The 18,830-nt window shown below is 39.9% G+C and overlaps 2 protein-coding genes across 3 annotated transcripts; both read left to right on the forward strand.

Annotated features, from left to right (window-relative positions):
* Positions 1-682: 682 nt before the first annotated feature.
* pim2 (Pim-2 proto-oncogene, serine/threonine kinase) lies at positions 683-4,536 on the forward strand. The gene is made up of 7 exons (XM_039011207.1): positions 683-916; positions 1,188-1,288; positions 1,431-1,481; positions 1,910-2,130; positions 2,276-2,445; positions 2,562-2,738; positions 2,868-4,536. The coding sequence occupies exons 1-7, from the start codon at positions 856-858 to the stop codon at positions 3,020-3,022; spliced, it is 936 nt and encodes a 311-aa protein (XP_038867135.1). The 5' UTR covers positions 683-855; the 3' UTR covers positions 3,023-4,536.
* A 1,020-nt stretch (positions 4,537-5,556) lies between these two features.
* Positions 5,557-17,225, forward strand: slc35a2 (solute carrier family 35 member 2). 2 transcript variants are annotated; one of them, XM_039011208.1, is made up of 5 exons: positions 5,557-5,960; positions 7,802-7,984; positions 10,348-10,499; positions 10,767-11,473; positions 12,587-13,738. In XM_039011208.1, exons 1-5 carry the CDS (start codon positions 5,885-5,887, stop codon positions 12,690-12,692), a joined length of 1,224 nt encoding a protein of 407 aa, XP_038867136.1. In that variant the 5' UTR covers positions 5,557-5,884; the 3' UTR covers positions 12,693-13,738. The 2 variants fall into 2 exon arrangements, with proteins under 2 accessions (XP_038867136.1, XP_038867137.1); XM_039011209.1 differs by lacking the exon at positions 12,587-13,738 and adding an exon at positions 16,756-17,225 and having other exon boundaries at positions 5,570-5,960.
* The last annotated feature ends 1,605 nt before the right edge of the window (positions 17,226-18,830 follow it).

Below are 18,830 nucleotides of genomic sequence, written 5' to 3' on the forward strand. Positions count from 1 at the left end.
GAATAATTGATTGGATTTGTACATAACGAGTGCAATGGAATTACCATTTATGCTAGTTTTTTTCAATTTTGTCTCTGTTATTGCCGCCCACCCTTCATTGTTTACTTGTGGCCACTGTTTTTTACTCCCACCTAAAATTAACGTTAACCTTCCGGCAGCATTTCTTTCACAAATTAATCTGCAAGGATTATCTCCAAACAATAACAGCCATAATATGAGCTGCAGGAAATGTGGCTGCAATAGTGACAGGCAGACAATACTTTGTTATTATTAATCTATTACTATACTGTCGATGATGACAGAGCTATGTGCAATTTACTTCAGTAAAATGTTAAATATTATGTTCATGCCATGAGCACACACCTATGCACAGTGAATGCAGATACAGAATCAAGCACATCATGCACTGTAAGAAGAAGAGAGATGTGCGCGCTAAAATTAAAAAGTACCACAAGGAAGGTGCTTCTCATCAAAAGACCGCTCATTTACTGGAATGTAGCTAATTCGGAGGAAAGTAGTAGTGGTATATGAATATTAATATAGTTAAATCATGCTACATTGTGATTGGACCACAATTCAAAATACTATCACTAATGCCGCGGTGATTGGACTGGTGCTTTGTGTGGGCGTGTTCACCGCTTTAACCTTAAAAACAGCAACAAACTTTCTTTGGCCAGACGTGTCAGTTTGTTGTGCAAATTGGTCTTTCTGGGAAGCGCATCTGTCTACAGCAACTTGCTCTGTGTTGGATATTTTGAAAACTGAAGATTCTTCACGGATTAAATTCGAAATGGACATAACCTTGAACTAAATCTACACAACTGTTTTTACTTCGGATACATTCAATTTATAAAAATGTTGGACAAACGTAGTGTTGAGCTGCAATTGGATCAGGAGGATGTCAAAGGAAAAAGCGGTAAGAATTTGGAGGTGCCAGTGCCATATGTTTTTCATTTAATGGCTTATTATGTGTCATTAATGTATGGTTCACGTTTGACTGGAATATCAAGGTTGATCAAGACAGGAGGTATAGCCAGTACAAATATTTGCTTTCACAACAAGCAAGACACATACCTAGTAATGACACAATGTAGTGAACACAGAGACAGTTTCTTACATATCCTACCCTACATTACAATTCATTACAACTTTGACTATGTTTTGATGTATGTTATTTGACACCACAGGTAAAGAGTCCTTTGAGAAGCATTACCAATTCGGTGCGCTTCTTGGAAGTGGTGGATTTGGGTCTGTCTTTGCTGGTCAACGCATCTCAGATGGTCTGCAGGTACTTACAGCAAAATATTGTATTTCATTTTTTTCTTTCAAGTGACGAGAAAATAGTCAATGACATTAACAAAAATTCAAAACGTGTTTTTAGACCAACTTTTAAAAAATGGATATATGAACACTTGTTTATTTATCCTTAGGTGGCAATTAAGCAAGTTTCAAGTGACAGAGTGCAGCAATGGGCGCGATTGGTAAGTTTAAAAAAAACTTTATATGATTTAAGATATGCCTTTATGTCTTGTTGGGGCTTCTGCCAATTGTATTTTTTTTGTGGTTACCATTCTTGTACACCTGACAGTCTTGTCATGTGTGGAAACAAAAAGCTGGTATTTCATGCCCTCTGCTGGAAATGGAAGAGAAACCACATTTTGTTTTTTCATAACCGTGACGTAGTTGTAATTTTGTGGAAATTACGTGGTAGGGTTTTTCCTCAAATATATATATTATTTATTTTTGATTTTTTAGGAACTTAGTATCAGTACTTCCCCTGTCTGGACCAAAAAACAAATGTCAATATATGTAAAAATACTATTTTTATTCTCATGTGTTTTCGGAACAAGTATATTGATGCTGACCTAGTCATAATACTAACCCTCCCTCTCGCTCTCTCTGCCAACAGCCAGATGGACCCAACCTGGTACCCATGGAGATAGCCCTGCTCTTACAGCTGGGGGGTGGTGCAGGGGCAGGACCCTGGCACCATGGGGTGATCAGGATGCTGGACTGGTTTGAGGTGCCAGGACAGGGATTCCTCATCGTGTTCGAAAGACCACAACCCAGTCAGGACCTCTTTGACTTCATCACAGAGCGGGGAGCCCTGGACGAACCACTTGCACAAAGGTATATGACTGTTTCAAGTCAGTAGACCTATTTCACTCACAGGTTGATCATCTCCACTATGTTTCCATGTTTGGGAGGCTGCTGGGTTTTCGGTGCTCATTAATGGGATTTTATATGATATTCTAATTAAGGCTTCTTTTTCCAGGTTCATGCTCCAGATAGTGGAAGCGCTGCGGTTCTGTCAAGCACAGGGGATCGTGCATAGGGATGTGAAGGATGAGAACATTTTAGTCGACACTCGGACAGGAGATGTTAAGATCATTGACTTTGGCTCCGGTGCTCTGCTCAAAGACACTGCTTACACAGAATTTGAGGGTGAGTGAAAAACACTACTTATGATATCCATATGTACCCTTCTAAACTTATTTTAGAAGTATTGATGCATCTTATTTTTTTTTGTTAGTAATGTAACCATCCCTTTCTCTCACTAGGCACCAGAGTGTACAGTCCTCCTGAGTGGATCCAACATCAACACTACCATGCCCGGTCCCTGACTGTCTGGTCACTTGGAGTGCTTCTCTTCGACATGGTTTGCGGGGACATCCCCTTCGAGAGGGACAGAGACATTGTGCAGGCCACGCCAAGTTTCACCAAACGCATTTCAAAAGGTACATTACTACATAGGCCTATTCTTACTATCTGACAACATTTCTAGGGCAATGACAGAACAAATTCTGGATTTCATTTCTAAATACAATTCATCATGACTGAAAATCCCCCCCCCCCCCCCCCCCCAGAGTGCCAGTCTTTGGTTCGTTGGTGCCTTGCCTACAGACCAGAAGATCGGCCAAGCTTAGAAGAGATTTTACTCCATCCCTGGATGGAGTCATCTAACGACAGTGGAGACTTGCATGGGGATCACAACTCTTTGCCAAGCCAGTCAAGCCTATGATTCCTGGATACTATTGGGTGGCTAAAGAAACTTCAGATGCCTTTTAATTAAGATCACTCTTATCTTATATTCACTGTGCTTAACTTATCAAGTCCCCCTATGGAAAGCTATTTATTTATAATTTTGTGGTGTTGCAATACTATTTTAATTTGACAATTATTATACAAAAAATACTGCACTAATGTACTACCTTAGTACAAAGAAATGTATCACACACTTATCTTGAGCCAAGGCAAACTATATCTAAATTATCTTCATAAGTGTTACAAAACGGCACATTCCATAGTAATATATTGGAAAGAGACATGTATGCTTCATTATTTTTTGAAATCATTTATGGGTATTTATTTCAATTACTATTTATTTATCTTTAGGGTTGGACTTTCTGTTTACATCAGTTATACTGGAGGCATGTCGAAGTTTCTGATACCATTTGATTCTATTATTTAATGTGATTTGGTTGAGATCACATACTTTTCCATGTGAAGACCTGGTTTTACAGGTTATTTAAGTTACCTCGTTTCAAGAGGAATAGAGGACTACAAAACAACAGTAATCCGGAGCACTATGGAAATCTTAAATTTTCCATGGATTTTGTCCTGATAGTTTGGTAGTGACACAGGCAAGGCAACATCTCTATGGACACGCAAGTCAGGCTCATACGCCTCATACAATGGACTTATTCGCTGGAGCTGAGTAGTCTTGGGAATGGGACTTTGACACTGTTTTCTCTGCAAAAGAATATTTGCATATTATTTTGGAACTTAAACACATTTAGAATGTCAAATAGTATCCAGGATGTAATACTATCCTTCAGGATTGACATTTAGAATGTCTGTGTAATTTTTTGTGATGGGCAGGCCTCCAAGGGTTTTATCAACACCACAGCAATGAATCATCCAAGAATGTGTCCAAACCAGAAAATAAACTGGATGATCTTTCACGTACTTTATCTTGGAGGGAAGTTCAAATCTGTGCTTCCATTTTCCTTCCTAGGATGTATGTTCTTGTTTTCTGTGGAGTTTGAAGGTTTACCTGAAGTAAATGCCTCAGTGTTTTAACCAGTGACTGTTCTAGACAATAGACAGCGTTCAAAACTGGGTGATTTACTTTTGTGTTATTTATTTACTTTTGTTCTTTTGTTGCAAGAGGAACCCACATGACCAATTGTATGTATGTATATATGTTGTTGTTTAAATTTTGATGAGACTTCATCGTATGCCTTAATCTAAATCCTACCTTAATGATGGGACTGTAACGACAAACATTTTCTCTTTCCAAAAACATTCATGACTCAATTTACCCAATGGAAGAGAAATCTACATTGAAATCTTGTCATGAAAATGGGATAAAAAAAACATAATTCCACTTGATTGTTTAAAACTATCATTGACATAATCATAGTCAATGAGCTGAGGTAGCATAGTCATATTTGTTGTAAATACTTATGTATTGTTTTATACACTGCCAGTTGTCACAAATCTCTTTACATTAAATGAGAATTTCAGGAGACACATTCTGTCAAATTCTTGATTCTTAAGTGTACATAAAGGCTGTTAGTGTTTCTCTCTACTGTTTGGTTTTCATTAATCATGATTTCACAAGATTAGACCTCACTCATTTAGAGTGCCTTTGTAATAAGTCAAACACATATAGGAAGGATAGGCCTCCATTTAAAGGGCTTGATAGCAGTTGGAAGTTTGAACCATCACTGAGTTGTTATATCAAAACGAATGACAACAGCACTCATAAACAGGCAATGGGGTGTCCCTGACAAAAAAAGATGACCGTTTTGAAACTGCAGTAATGGCAGTCGACTGGTATTTTGGACACAGTAATTGCAGAATAACTGCAGTGTACTGCAGTTATAATGCACTGTAACTACAGTTACACTGCAAAACTACTGCATTAAATAAAACTGTGGGATCATACTGCAGTTATACTGCTCTGTAACTGCAGTTACAATGCAAAATTACAGCAGTAAAAAAACTATGGCATCATACTGCAGATAAACTGCACTCTGACTGCAATCTTTTTTTGTAAAAGGCAAGGCAACCACAGGGCAGCATGGTTTAGTACCTCACCCTGTGGGCAAGCACCAGTACTGTGTGTGTGAAAGGCAGTTATGTGACTGTTGGTTAACACTTTTGGGATATTTAAGAAGCTTGAGGATCGTATAAATTGGTATGGGTCCATTAGAGGATCAATTTTAAGATCCCAGTCTGTCCTGGTTGTACAATGATCAACCAACCATATTCAGCATATCAAACTTGGTTTCTCTCATCAAAGACAGGCGGACCATTAGTTGATACTTTCTTTCACAGCTCTAGTGCAATGCTGCCGTAGCCTATAATTTGAGTCTGGCGTAATCATTTTAGGCTAATGTTGAAATACGGTAGTCGTGTTTATGGTCTGCAGAAGATGAGGACAGTAATGGCGGTTAATTGGCGAGTTCGTTATGTTTGCATCGACGGGGTTTGCACATTTTAGACCATTCCATTGGTCCTATCAATACCACCGAACGACGGAGATGCTGTCCCTCAACCCAACAACCAATAGGATCATCTGTACTGGAAGCTCTGGGGGTTTTGTGAATGTGCCAGCGAACAAGGAAATGATTGTGAAGTAAAAACGAAAAACAACACATCAGTGTTTTAATCGTAACGTGGAATGGCTCAGCTAGTGGGGTTGGGAATCCTAGCACTCGTTGTCAGTTGACGGTTGAAAGGGGCTGCAACAGCAATTGGACGCAATCTAGCTACCAGTGCTAAATTAGCTAACATTAGGTGAAAGTCAAAGGCAAGGAATTAGCTCGCTGGCTAGGTGACAACACATTCCAGTTCACATAACGTCAATGCCAACATGGCAGGGGGCAACAACAACGGCCAAGGGACAGGAGTCGGAGAGGAGAAGACGGCTTCTCCTAGACAGAGTGAAGGTAAAACTATATTTTGTTCAGCTGCTAGTTAGCAGGATGTTTAGCTGACTGCACTGTGTTGATTTGCTAGCCATGCTAGCTCATTTAGCTAACGTTAGCTAGCTAACTATACAGCTACAGCAGTGTCAGTCAGTGTATCCGGTGGCTCGTATCTAACTATTTTAAAATAGCTACCTAGTTCATTAATAAAGTATCCAGGCAGAGGATATGGCCTGTTATTCAGCGTTTATATATATATCTCTGAAAGTTGCATTCAAAACGTTAGCTATAACCTCTTTCATGCATTGAGCCTGTGTGTGTGTTGTAACTTTGGTGATGTGGAACTTTTCTTTCTCTGTCTTTACAGCCAGGTAAGGGTGGGGTCAGAAACTCCTCACACCTGTTTGAATTAACTGCGCCTTAATGTAACTAATATGAACCAACCAAACAAGTCAGACAACTAGAAGGAAAATGTGAAAAGAGTAGTCTTTTATCATACAGTAGGCAGATATGAATAATTGTAAACTGTGTGGTTCGAGCCCTGAATGCTGATTGGCTGACAGCGGTGGTTTATCAGATCTTATACCAACGGGTATGACAAAGCATTTATTTTTATTGCTTTAATTACATTGGTAACTAGTTTATAATAGCAATAAGCCATTGTGGGTGTTTGTGGTATATGGCCAATATACCACGGCTAATGGCTGTATCCAGGCACTCCGAGTTGCGTTGTGCGTTAGAGACCAGCCCTTAGCTGTAGTATATTGGCTGTATACCACACCCCCACGGGCCTTATTGCCTAAATAATGCACGGTATAAATCAGCACAGTAGTTTATTATATGTTCTGTTTGCTTTTGAAAGTAAAAGTGAAATTGAAAACATTATTGGCATTGTTAAATTCAATTTTCATAATAGCAGGCTAGGACTGATGTTTTGGTTTAGCAAGTCATTTTGTTTGGTTACCAAGGCAACAACTGTAGCTATCTGCTTAAACATGCCAGCTAGCTACTTCAGTGCATGTTGAACACATTTCTAGCGACAAATGTGTTAAATTATAGCCATGGTATTTAAGTGATAATGCCCTCGAAGCCGGTGTTTGGAGGATATATTGGCACGGGTGTTGTTAGGCCTGAGATGGCAAACCGTACCAATATATTCTCCAAACACCGGCTTTGAGGGCATTATCACTTTTATACAACATATTCAAATAATGATTGACATATTTTCATAAACGTTATTTGGATTAATATCTTCCTTCTACAAGTTATAGTCCCTACACATCTAGGGTTGCAACCCAAGCCGGCTGTTCGTTTGTTCAATCAGTTCGGTTGCCAGAGACGGGACTCAGTCGTTCAGTCTTTTTGTTCTGCATCTATGGACGTGACCCAGTCGTAGCCATATTGGCTGGCAACGTTCTTATCCCTTGCTATCAAATAAACGTCACAATGCAAGTGTTGTCCTAACCGCACCATATTCCTGCCGAGTTAGACAGCGGGCTGCCATTAGACCACGCAAGACTTCCTACCACAAAATCTACCACTGTTTACACAGCAGGAATATGGTACAGTTTGGACAAAAGTTGGATTCAGATGTTTCTTTGATAGCTAGGAACAACTTCACTTTATGTCTGATAAGTAAAATTCTTAGAAATTATACATATGGTTTTGTTGATAGGAAACTTTTTTGGGGGGTGACGACAGAGGGGTTCCAACCAATACACAGACTCCCGAAGTTGTCCCAAAGCTATGCTCTGTCTATGTCTTGTGAGAATAGATTTTCATCTGGTTCAACTGGCTTGGATTTTCAGCTATGCATGCAAAGTAGTCTAATGATGTCATCTGATGTTGTCTTCTTACTACAGTGAACAGAAAGCTGAAATACATCAGTTTGGCCATCCTTGTTGTCCAGAATGCCTCTCTCATCCTCAGCATTCGCTATGTCCGTACGCTGCCCGGTGATCGTTTCTTCACCACCTCTGCAGTGGTTATGGCAGAGGTGCTCAAAGTACTTACCTGCCTTCTCATCATTTTATTCCAGAGAAAAGGTAAGCCTCAATTATTGAATATTGAAACCCCCTAAGGTCAATGTCCGCGCCTGTACGGAAATGTAATTAGCATAATACAAAATCCCCAATAAAAATCTGTCAGTTTAAGTTCTAGATATGTTTTTTTGCATTGGATGCATCTCAATCCCCTGCATCCGTCTGTCGCACTTCCGCATCTGCTGGCAGAGCTGGAGCGGTGTCAGACCATGAGACATCTCGAAAATCGGTATTCTCACAAAATTGTCTGAACAGTTTGGCCTACAAACTATGGTGAACAGATGAGACTCTCACGAACACAAGGGTGTTCTCTGTTTTGCTCTATGACCCCCACAAGCGTCTTGAGACTTATCTGAAGTCGGTACAGCTGATCTGCCAACTTCTATCTGAACAGTTTGGGCTACAAAACTAATATGACGCCTCTGGGTAAAGGTGAGACTCACGAACATGTGCAGTGCATTCAGAAAGTATTCGGACCCCTTCCCTTTTTCCACATTTTGTTATTTTACAGCCTTATTCTAACATGGATTAAAAAATTATTAATCTACACACAATACCCTATAATCACAAAGCAAAAAGTGTTTTTTAAACATTTTTGCAAATGTATTAAAAATAAAAAAGATACCTTATTACACATAAGTCCCTTTGCTATGAGACTCGAAATTGAGCTAAGGTGAATCCTGTTTCCATTGATCGTCCTCCATTGATCATATTTCTACAACTTGATTAGAGTCCACCTGTGGTAAATTTAATTGATTGGACATGATTTGGAAAGGTCCCACAGTTGATAGATTTTGCTCTGACGTGCACTAAGCCATGAGGTTGAAGGAATTGTCTGTAGAGCTCAGACAGGATTGTGTCGAGTCACAGATTTGGGGTAGGGTACCAAAACATTTCTGCAGCATTGAAGGTCCCCAAGAACACAGTGGCCTCCCTCATTCTTAAATGGAAGAAGTCTGGAACCACCAAGATTCTTCCTAGAGCTGGCCGCCCGGCCAAACTGAGCAATCGGGGGAGAAGGGCCTATGTTAGGGAGGTGACCAAGAACCAGATGGTCAGTCTGACAGAGCTAAAGACTTCGCTGTGGAGATGGGAGAACATTCCAGATGCGCAACCATCTCTGCAGCACTCCACCAATCAGGTGTTTATGGTGGAGTGGTGAGACGAAAGCCACTCCTCATTAAAAGGCACATGACAGCCCGCTTAGAGTTTGCCAAAAGGCACCTAAAGAACTCAGATCATGAGAAACAATATTCTCTGGTCTGATGAAACCAAGATTGAACTCTTTGGCCTGAATAACAAGTGTCACATCTGGAGGAAACCTGGCACGATCCCTACGATGAAGCATGGTGGTGGCAGCATCATGAGCACTCAGGACCTCAGACTGGGGCGAAGGTTCACCTTCCAACAGGACAATGACCCTAAGCACATAGCTAAGACAATGCAGGAGTGCCTTCGGGACAAGTCTCTGAATGTCCTTGACTGACCCAGCTAGAGCCCCGACTTGAACCCGATCGAACATCTTTGGAGAGACCGGAAAATAGTTGTGCATTGAGAGGATCTGCAGAGAATGGATGAAACTCCCCAAATACAGGTTGGCTGTAATCGCTGCCAAAGGTGCTTCAACAAAGTACTGAGTAACTATTTTTTTTACTTCAAGGGGTCTTAAAATTCTATATCAAATAGCAAAATGATGCTTGGTTTGACCTGTATTAAACATTCCATATAGCTTAGTAGAATGGGTTAATGTGTTGAACCAAGGAGTGTTGAACCAAGGAGCGCAGTCGTTGATAATATCAAACAGAAATGTTTTACAAGAATTCAGGGAGAACACCTCCAGAGCAGAAGCAAAGAACAGGAATTGGAGACAGGCCCTTAATATTCTAATCAGACCGTACCCAATGTTCTACAAACATCAGCCTGAGAATCTTGTACGAAGTCAAAACAAAAGACAGTGACTTTGCCAGCTGCTACAGAATCGGTGTTCATAATGTCATCAATACAATAATAATCAGTGTGTCCTGGGTCCTTGTACCTTCAGTAGCCCGGACGTCAATCACTATCAAACGACATAACAACCCATAACATTCAGTAACAATTCTGCTACTGACCATCAACCAGTACACAAATGAATATAGCACTGGAAGCATTGTGTTAATTACTCTTAACTGAATATGAACTTTATTCATCTTAAATATTTCCATTTACATTGTGTTTACTGCAGATTTTTTTTTGGCATTGTTTTTAAAGTTCAATACTTGGCTAATTTGTGTTGTCAATACACATGACCTACCTGCAAAATGTAAATGTGTTGGTTGGCATTTTCACCTGTTCCTTACAATCAACTCGCTCTCTCCCTCTCCCAGGAAACCTAAAGGAGTTTATTGTATTGCACTACAACTCCATTGTCATCCAATACAAGGACACGCTTAAACTGGCTGTCCCAGCCCTCATCTATACCTTGCAGAACAACCTCCAGTATGTGGCTATATCCAATTTACCAGCAGCTACTTTCCAGGTTAGTTGCTCTGGCTGCCCGGTAATGAGATGATGTGTTTCTTCTAGCGTCACATCCTTGATTATGATATCTCATAGCAAATCACTTTACCACAAGCATAAACCCCTTGAGTACCCCACAATAGCCTATAATGCAATTTGTTTGTTTTTCCCCATACCCTCCTGTAAGCCTTTTTACATTTAAAAAAAATGATTTTAGTCTGCAATATGCTAAATGTATGTTGGTAAATGCTGTTTGGTTTAATGAATGTTGTGGTTATTTCTCCAGGTGACCTACCAGCTGAAAATTCTGACCACAGCCCTTTTCTCTGTGCTGATGCTGCGGAAGAGCCTATCACGGATTCAGTGGCTGTCCCTGCTCCTGCTGTTCGCTGGGGTTGCTATTGTACAACTGGAGCAGGAAGGAAAACGGAAGGAGACTACAGTCACTGGACCGAGCCAGAACTATGCCAAAGGACTGGTGGCAGTGATAGTGTCCTGCCTCTCCTCTGGCTTTGCTGGAGTGTACTTTGAGAAAATCCTTAAGGGCAGCTCAGCCTCTGTGTGGATGAGGAACATCCAGCTGGGCATATTTGGCACTCTACTAGGCCTGCTGGGGATGTGGTGGAACGATGGCCTTGCCATTGCAGAGAAGGGCTTCCTGTTTGGGTACACACCCATGGTGTGGGGCGTCATCTTTAACCAGGCTTTTGGGGGTTTACTGGTGGCGGTGGTAGTGAAGTACGCAGACAACATCCTGAAGGGGTTCGCCACTTCCTTTTCCATCATCGTCTCCACTGTAGTCTCTGTCTACCTCTTTGGGTTCCACGTGGACCTCCTCTTCACTCTGGGTGCTGGTCTGGTCATTGGAGCCGTCTATATGTATAGTCTGCCCAAAGCAGCTGCTCCCTCCCCGTCTACTGCTACCCTCTCCTCTTCCAGCCACAGTCTCGCCGACGGCGCTGGAGACTCAGAGACGGAAGCTTTCCTCCCAAAGTCAGTCCTGGTGAAATGAGCGATCTGCAATCCTGTCTGTCCTTCTCTTCTTCCTTTCAAATCTCATTATTTTTCCATCTGGACTAAAACAAACTTTGCTTTCCATCTTTATCTTTCTGCTACGGTACTTATATTTAATTTGGGAACTTCATATCAATAGATTTTTTTGATACAAATGGAAGGGGTAGGGCATCTCTGTATTTTAGTTCTGTAGATAGCCCAAGGTTGTTTTTCCTCAGACTATCCATCAGTTTATTCTGCCTATAATGGAATGGGTAGCCAGAGATTTTAACTCTGTTTTCGTGCAGTAGTCTGCTAAGTTTCAATACTTTCTGAAAGCACAAGAGGGTGAAGTATGAAAACTTGTGATATTCTGTTCATGTTAATCATGCCTCTGGGAATATCTTTGCTTTCAATACTTAGTTCTCTACAGACCCCTCTTTGCCTTAAACAATGTATTTTTAATCAAAAGAAAGCCTTACTACATATCCAGATGACTTGCCAGAGGACTTAAAATACAGCTGCAACTTTTGTGGTTTTTTAAATTTAAGTTATGGTCTTCAAGAAACCTAGTTACTTGGATACAGCTCTTCAGACAGAGTCTGGCCATTCTACCATAAAGGCCTGATTTAGTGGAGTACTGCAGAGATGGTTGTCCATCTGAACTATAATGGAATATAGTTGAAAGATTTCCAATTGGCATGGCGACTTTATAAATGTCTGTAAACCTAGAAACTGAAAAGGAGTTTGAGGTGTTCCGGAATTAATTTATTTCTGTCTGCTCTCGTTTGAGCTCTTCAGGTGTACTTTAATTTCTGAAGTAGACCCAACTAATCTAATCCCATCCTAACGGCGCCTAAAAGGGAGGCTAGTTTAGGGTGGGCCGGGCTAGTTTGGGCACCACCTGAGCTAATGGTCATGCTGTGCCTTTTCTCTTTCATTTGTACAGTAATGATATCATTTGTTGACAAAAGTTGAAAATGTATAAATAATATCACATTTATAATTTCATTTTTTGCTTCGAATAATTGTGACAGGTTTGTGGAAATATGCTCATGCTCATATTTATACACAAACTGTTCTCTAAGATGTCTTTTTTTTTTTTTTTTTTAGATATCAACTGGAGTTGATGGAATGTTTTAATGTTTTTTGTCAAAGTGGAAAGTGTTTGTCTCTGAGCAAAAAACACAGAGTAAACTGGACAAGTATCAAATGGTAAAGCATTAGTTGTGGGTGTTTTTTTTTACACTCAAGTCTGCTTTATTATCATATTAAATGAAGGAGCTTTTCTCTTTAAATCGAAGTTAAATCCCAATGTTACCAGAGAATATTGAACATACTTGCTTAGATTTTGCAAGAATGGTTTCTTTAAAATCATCAAGCTGACAAGGACAATATACTGTATTTTTAGGCAGCTAAAATCATTTTTGTCATGAATTGGTTTATTTAGTTTTTGTTTACTTTTGGGCTGTTGGTGTTGGATTGGGTTAGAAATTCAGATACAGCTGCTCATAGTCTTTTGACCTACAGCCAATTCATATAATTTAAAATGCATAAATAAGTAGGCCTGTATATAGAATTATATCTTAAGTCTGGGTTAGTATCATTGACATTAAACAAATGAATTGATAGACTTATTAAAGGCAGTTTGAAAATGCTTTACAATTGGAATTCATAAGGCAGGTGATATTTCTCACAATTTGTCTGTGGTCATTTTTCAGTGTGAAATATCAGGAAAAAAACTAATTGATACAGTTTAGATCAAGAAAAGTATTTATCTGAAATTTAAGACTATGTTCATGACTTAGCTATTTCTGTACACTCAGCAAAAGCATACTTTATTTAGTCATCAACATTTTACTACAGTATCCACATGCCTTTTGGCCTCTATGAGAAATGACCTGACCACCATATGCTGGAATAATTATTGGACACTTACGTGTTACCTATTTAAGTTATCTAAGAAATAGTATCTGGTCTCAGTATGATGAGGTTATCGTTGTGTTCCTCCTCAGAAAGACTATTAGCAGCTGTTCAATATGGGATGAATTTGTCTGCGTTCATTGCCTTCAATGTTGATACAGAGTCACTGGCCTCCACTTGGTGTCTTATTGTCCCACATCACTGTTCAGCGTTGGATGCATTTATATCTGTGTGATATGAAATGAACGTATGAAGAAAAAGATAGTTATCATGGTTAGTTTGCACTTTTTACGAATGCCTCTTTGTACATACTTCTTTTAGTAAAACTTTTATAAAACGGGAGCTGGTTTCCATCCCTCTGTGGATTTTGTCTTAATTCATGTATACTGAACAAAAATATAAACGCAACATGCAACAATTTCAATGCTTTTACTGAGTTACAGTTCATATAAGGAAACAAGTCAATTGAAATAAATAAATTAGGCTCTAATCTATGGATTTCACATGAATGGGCAGGGGCGCAGCCATGGGTGGGCCTGTGAGGGCATAGGCCCACCCACTGGGGAGCCAGGCTCAGCCAATCAGAATTAGTTTTCCCCCCAAAAAAGGCTTTATTACAGAAAGAAATGCTCCTCAGTTCCATCAGCTGTCCAGGTGGCTGGTCTCAGACGATCCCGCAGGTGAAGAAGCTAGATGTGGAGGTCCTGGGCTGGCGTGGTTTCACGTGGTTGTGAGGCAGGTTGGACGTACTGCCAAAATCAATAAAATTACATTGGAGGCGGCTTACGGTAGAGAAATTAATTCAATTCTCTGGCAATAGCTCTGGTGGACATTCCTGCAGTCTGCATTCCAATTGCACGCTCCCTCAACTTGAGATATCTGTTGTATTATGTTGTGTGACAAAACCGCATTTTAGAGTGGCCTTTTATTGTCCCCAGCACAAGCTGCACCTGTGGGAATGTTCATGCTGTGTAATCAGCTTCTTGATATGCCCCACCTGTCAGATGGATGGATTATCTTGGCAAAGGAGAAATACTCACTAAGAGGGATAAAAACAAATTTGTGCACAAAATTTGAGAGAAATAAGCTTTTTGTCTATATGGAAAATTTCTGGGATCTTTTATTTCAGCTCATGAAACATGTGACCAACACTTTACATGTTGCGTTTATATTTTTGTTTAGTATAATTGTAATGTAATTACAAAATCCTGTGTCCCTTTATAAGTAAAGCTAACAAAATGTTAACACTGTAATATTACACTTGGTGCAGAGCACCACCAGGAATGTCATCACCGTGATCCAGTGCACTGTTGCATCCGTTTAAGTCATAAGGCCGTTCGTATCCCTGCATCTTTTTCCAACGACGAATTATCGCCTGTAGTGACAGAGATGTCGAGAGATGCTATTGTCCATCAACGTTAAAAGACAACTATCCCAGTCAAACCAGTAACATCGGTTTGCCTACAATTTTTGCATGCTAAACTGGGAGTGAGAGACAAGTGAATATCAGGGGGGGGAAAAATCAGGATAAACATCAGTCAACCATTTTTGTCTGAAGCGATACAGTACACTGCCTTTAAGAGTGTTTGACTTGTAGTACCAGCCAAAAGTTTGGACACACCTACTCATTCAAGGGTTTTTCTTTATTTTTTATTATTTTCTACATTGTAGAATAATAGTGAAGACAAACTATGAATTAACACATGGAATCATGTAGTAACCAAAAGTGTTAAACAAATTAAAATATTTTAGATTCTTCAAAGTAGCCACCCTTTGCCTTGACAGTTTTGCACACACTCAACCAGCTTCATGTAGAATGCTTTTCCAACAGTCTTGAAGGAGTTCCCACATATGCTGAGCACTTGTTGGCTGCTTTTCCTTCACTCTGTGGTCCAACTCATCCCAAACCATCTCAAATGGGTTGAGGTCGGGTGATTGTGGAGGCCAGGTCATCTGATACAGCACTCCATCACTCTCCTTCTTGGTAAAATAGCCCTTACACAGCCTGGAGGTGTGGTGGGTCATTGTCCTGTTGAAAAACAAATGATAGTCCCACTAAGTGCAAACCAGATGGGATGGCATATCGCTGCAGAATGCTGTGGTAGCCATGCTGGTTAAGTGTGCCTTGAATTCTAAATAAATCACAGTCACCAGCAAAGCACTATCACACCACCTCCTCCATGTTCCACGTTAGGAACCACACATGCAGAGATCATCCGTTCACCGACTCTGCATCTCACAAAGACACGGCGGTTGGAACCAAAAATCTCCAATTTGGACTCATCAGACCAAAGGACAGATTTCCACCGGTCTAATGTCCATTGCTTGTGTTTCTTGGCCCAAGCAAGTCTCTTCTTATTGGTGTCCTTTAGTAGTGGTTTCTTTGCAGCAATTCGACCATGAAAGCCTGATTCAGCAGTCTCCTCTGAACAGTTGATGTTGAGATGTGTCTGTTACTTGAACTCTGTGAAGCATTTATTTGGGCTGCAATTTCTGAGGCTGGTAACTAATGAACTTATCCTCAGCAGCAGAGGTAACGTCTTCCTTTCCTGTGGCGGTCCTCATGAGAGCCAGTTTCATCATAGCGCTTGATGGTTTTTGCGACTGCACTTGAAGAAATTTTCAAAGTTCTTGAAATGTTCCTGATTTCCTGACCTTCATGTCTTAAAGTAATGATTGACTGTCATTTCTCTTTGCTTATTAGAGCTGTTATTGCCATAATATGGACTTGATCTTTTACCAAATAAGGCTATCTTCTGTATACCACCCCTACCTTGTCACAACACAACTGAATGGCTCAAACACATTAAGGAAAGAAATTCCACAAATTAACTTAACAAGGCACACCTGTTAATTGAAATGAAAAAGGGTGGCTAATTTGAAGAATCTCAAATATAAAATATATTTTGATTTGTTTAACACTTTTTTGGTTACTACATGATTCCATGTGTATAAAGAAAAACCCTGGAATGAGTAGGTGTGTCCAAACTTTTGACTGGTACTGTATATTTCAATGTTTATAATTTGATCGACCAGCTGTGCCTTGTCTTGCCCCATCTTAACATTCCCCACACCAGTGTCTCAGTTCTACCATGGTTATGTCACATATGTGTGTGTATATATATATATATGTATATTCAGTGTTTATTGAGCTTTTCGCTACCCTATTTTCTGAGATGTACGGTTCTAAAGTTCTCCCCAGGGAGAATGTTTATTTTCACATTAGTTCATGTGAGACAATAACATGTCTTTTTTTTTTGATACGGTTGTTATTGTATTTGCTTAGGACAGAACAAAGATCTCTTCTTGAAAACAATATCTGACTGGTGCTTTGTGTTCCATTTTCTCTCTGTTCCTAGGGCCTCTGAAAAGGAAAAAGGATGCTAAGAAAGTGCTTCACGTCTGAAGGCATACCATGCCTGCATCTCATGCCAAAGTGATGTTGAAAGGAAAATTATTACAAATGCCTTCTATTAATTTAATTGAAATTCCTATACTAGTAGATCTGTTGGAGATGTTTGCCTCGGATGCGAATGGGTATTGTATGAAGAGAATTACATTATCTTTTAATCATGCTTAGTTTACATGTAACAGATCAGGAGTTGAAACTTCCTTTGTAGAAAATATTTCCTTACACGGTTGCCTTACTATTTATCTATATAACATTAACATGAGTTCTTGTTAAAAAATAATTTTCTGCTCCGTATCTACCCATTTATAACAAGTATTATTTAATCCCCATAAGATTGTTGAATAGTGTTTAATTATTACCGTAGTATGATGTGTGTGATGCATTGAAACACTAATATCAGCCTTTAATGTAAATCTATCACGGCCTATATTTTACTTTTATTTTTGATGTGTTTGTTCAACACCCAGCTAAGCAAAACTGAAAATGTGTTGAGGGCAGCAGGTAGCCTAGTGTTTTAGAGGGTTGGGCCAGTAACCGGAAGGTCGCTGGTTCGAATCTGTAGCCGATTAGGGGGGGGGGGGGGGGGAATCTGTCGATGTGCCCTTGAGTTAGTTAATTACTCCTGTTAGTTGCTCTGGATAAGAGCATCTGCTAAATATATGTAAATGTGTTGACTTTTATTTGGGTTGAAGACAGTACATGATCATTTGGCGCCATCTACTGAACAATATTTTTATATGTCAGCTTCGAATGTTTTTTATTTTTATTTAACTAGGTAAGTCGGTGAAGAACAAATTCGTATTTACAATGACGGTCGACCAAAAGGCAAAAGGCCTCCTGCGGGGACGGGGATTAAAAATAAAAATATAGGACAAAACGCACATCACGACAAGAGAGACACAACAACACTACATAAAGAAAGACCTAAGACAACAACATAGCATGGCAGCAACACCATATTACAACATGGTAGCAACACAACATGGCAGCAGCACAAAACACTGTACAAACATTATTGGCCACAGACAACAGCTAAATGGCAAGGTAGAGACAACAATACTTTACGCGAAGCAGCCACAACTGTCAGTAAGAGTGTCCATGATTGAGTCTTTGAATGAAGAGATGGAAATAAAACTGTCCAGTTTGAGTGTTTTTTGCTGCTCGTTCCAGTCACTAGCTGCAGCTAACTGAAAAGAGGACCGACCCAGGTGCTTTGAAGACCTTTAATAGAATGTGACTGGCAGAACGGGTGTTGTATTTGGAGGATGAGGGCTGCAATAGATATCTCAGATAGGGGGAGTGAGGCCTAAGAGTTTTATAAATAAGCATCAACCAGTGGGTTTTGCGACGGGTATACAGAGATGACCAGTTTATAGAGTAGTATAGAGTGCAGTGACGTGTCCTATAAGGAGCATTGGTGGCAAATCTGATGGCTGAATGGTCAAGAACATCTAGCCGCTCGAGAGCACCCTTACCTGCCGATCTATAAATTACGTCTCTGTATGGGTAGGATGGTCATCTGAATAAGGGTTCGTTTGGCAGCTGGGGTGAACGAGGAGCGATTACGATGCAGATAACCAAGTCTAGATTTAACCTTAGCTTAGCCTGCAGCTTTGATATGTGCTAAAAGAACAGTGTACCGTCTAGCCACACTCCCAAGCACTTGTATGAGGTGACTACCTCAAGCTCTAAACCCTGAGAGGTAATAATCACACCGGTGGGGTCGGGCGTTTTTAATGTTAATGCGCATGACAAAAACATGATTTGGGAGACGTGTGTGTAATTATTGCCTAATAACTATGTATGAAATTAAATAAATGTCCTAGTTTTATGTCATGCAAACTGAAATATTTTACAAAATTGTCAATGTTGGTTCAAGCTTTCTCAGATAAACATGCTTAGATGTCAAAATATTTTCTTTGCCTTTTATTTTTTTCTTTAATGATATGTAATGTATTAGTAAAAAAAAAAACACCCATATATTTCTCCATTTACCAGACCATTTTAGTTGACAATAGGGCC

Source organism: Salvelinus namaycush, chromosome 16, assembly GCF_016432855.1.
Source record: "Salvelinus namaycush isolate Seneca chromosome 16, SaNama_1.0, whole genome shotgun sequence".
Lineage (NCBI taxonomy): Eukaryota > Metazoa > Chordata > Actinopteri > Salmoniformes > Salmonidae > Salvelinus > Salvelinus namaycush.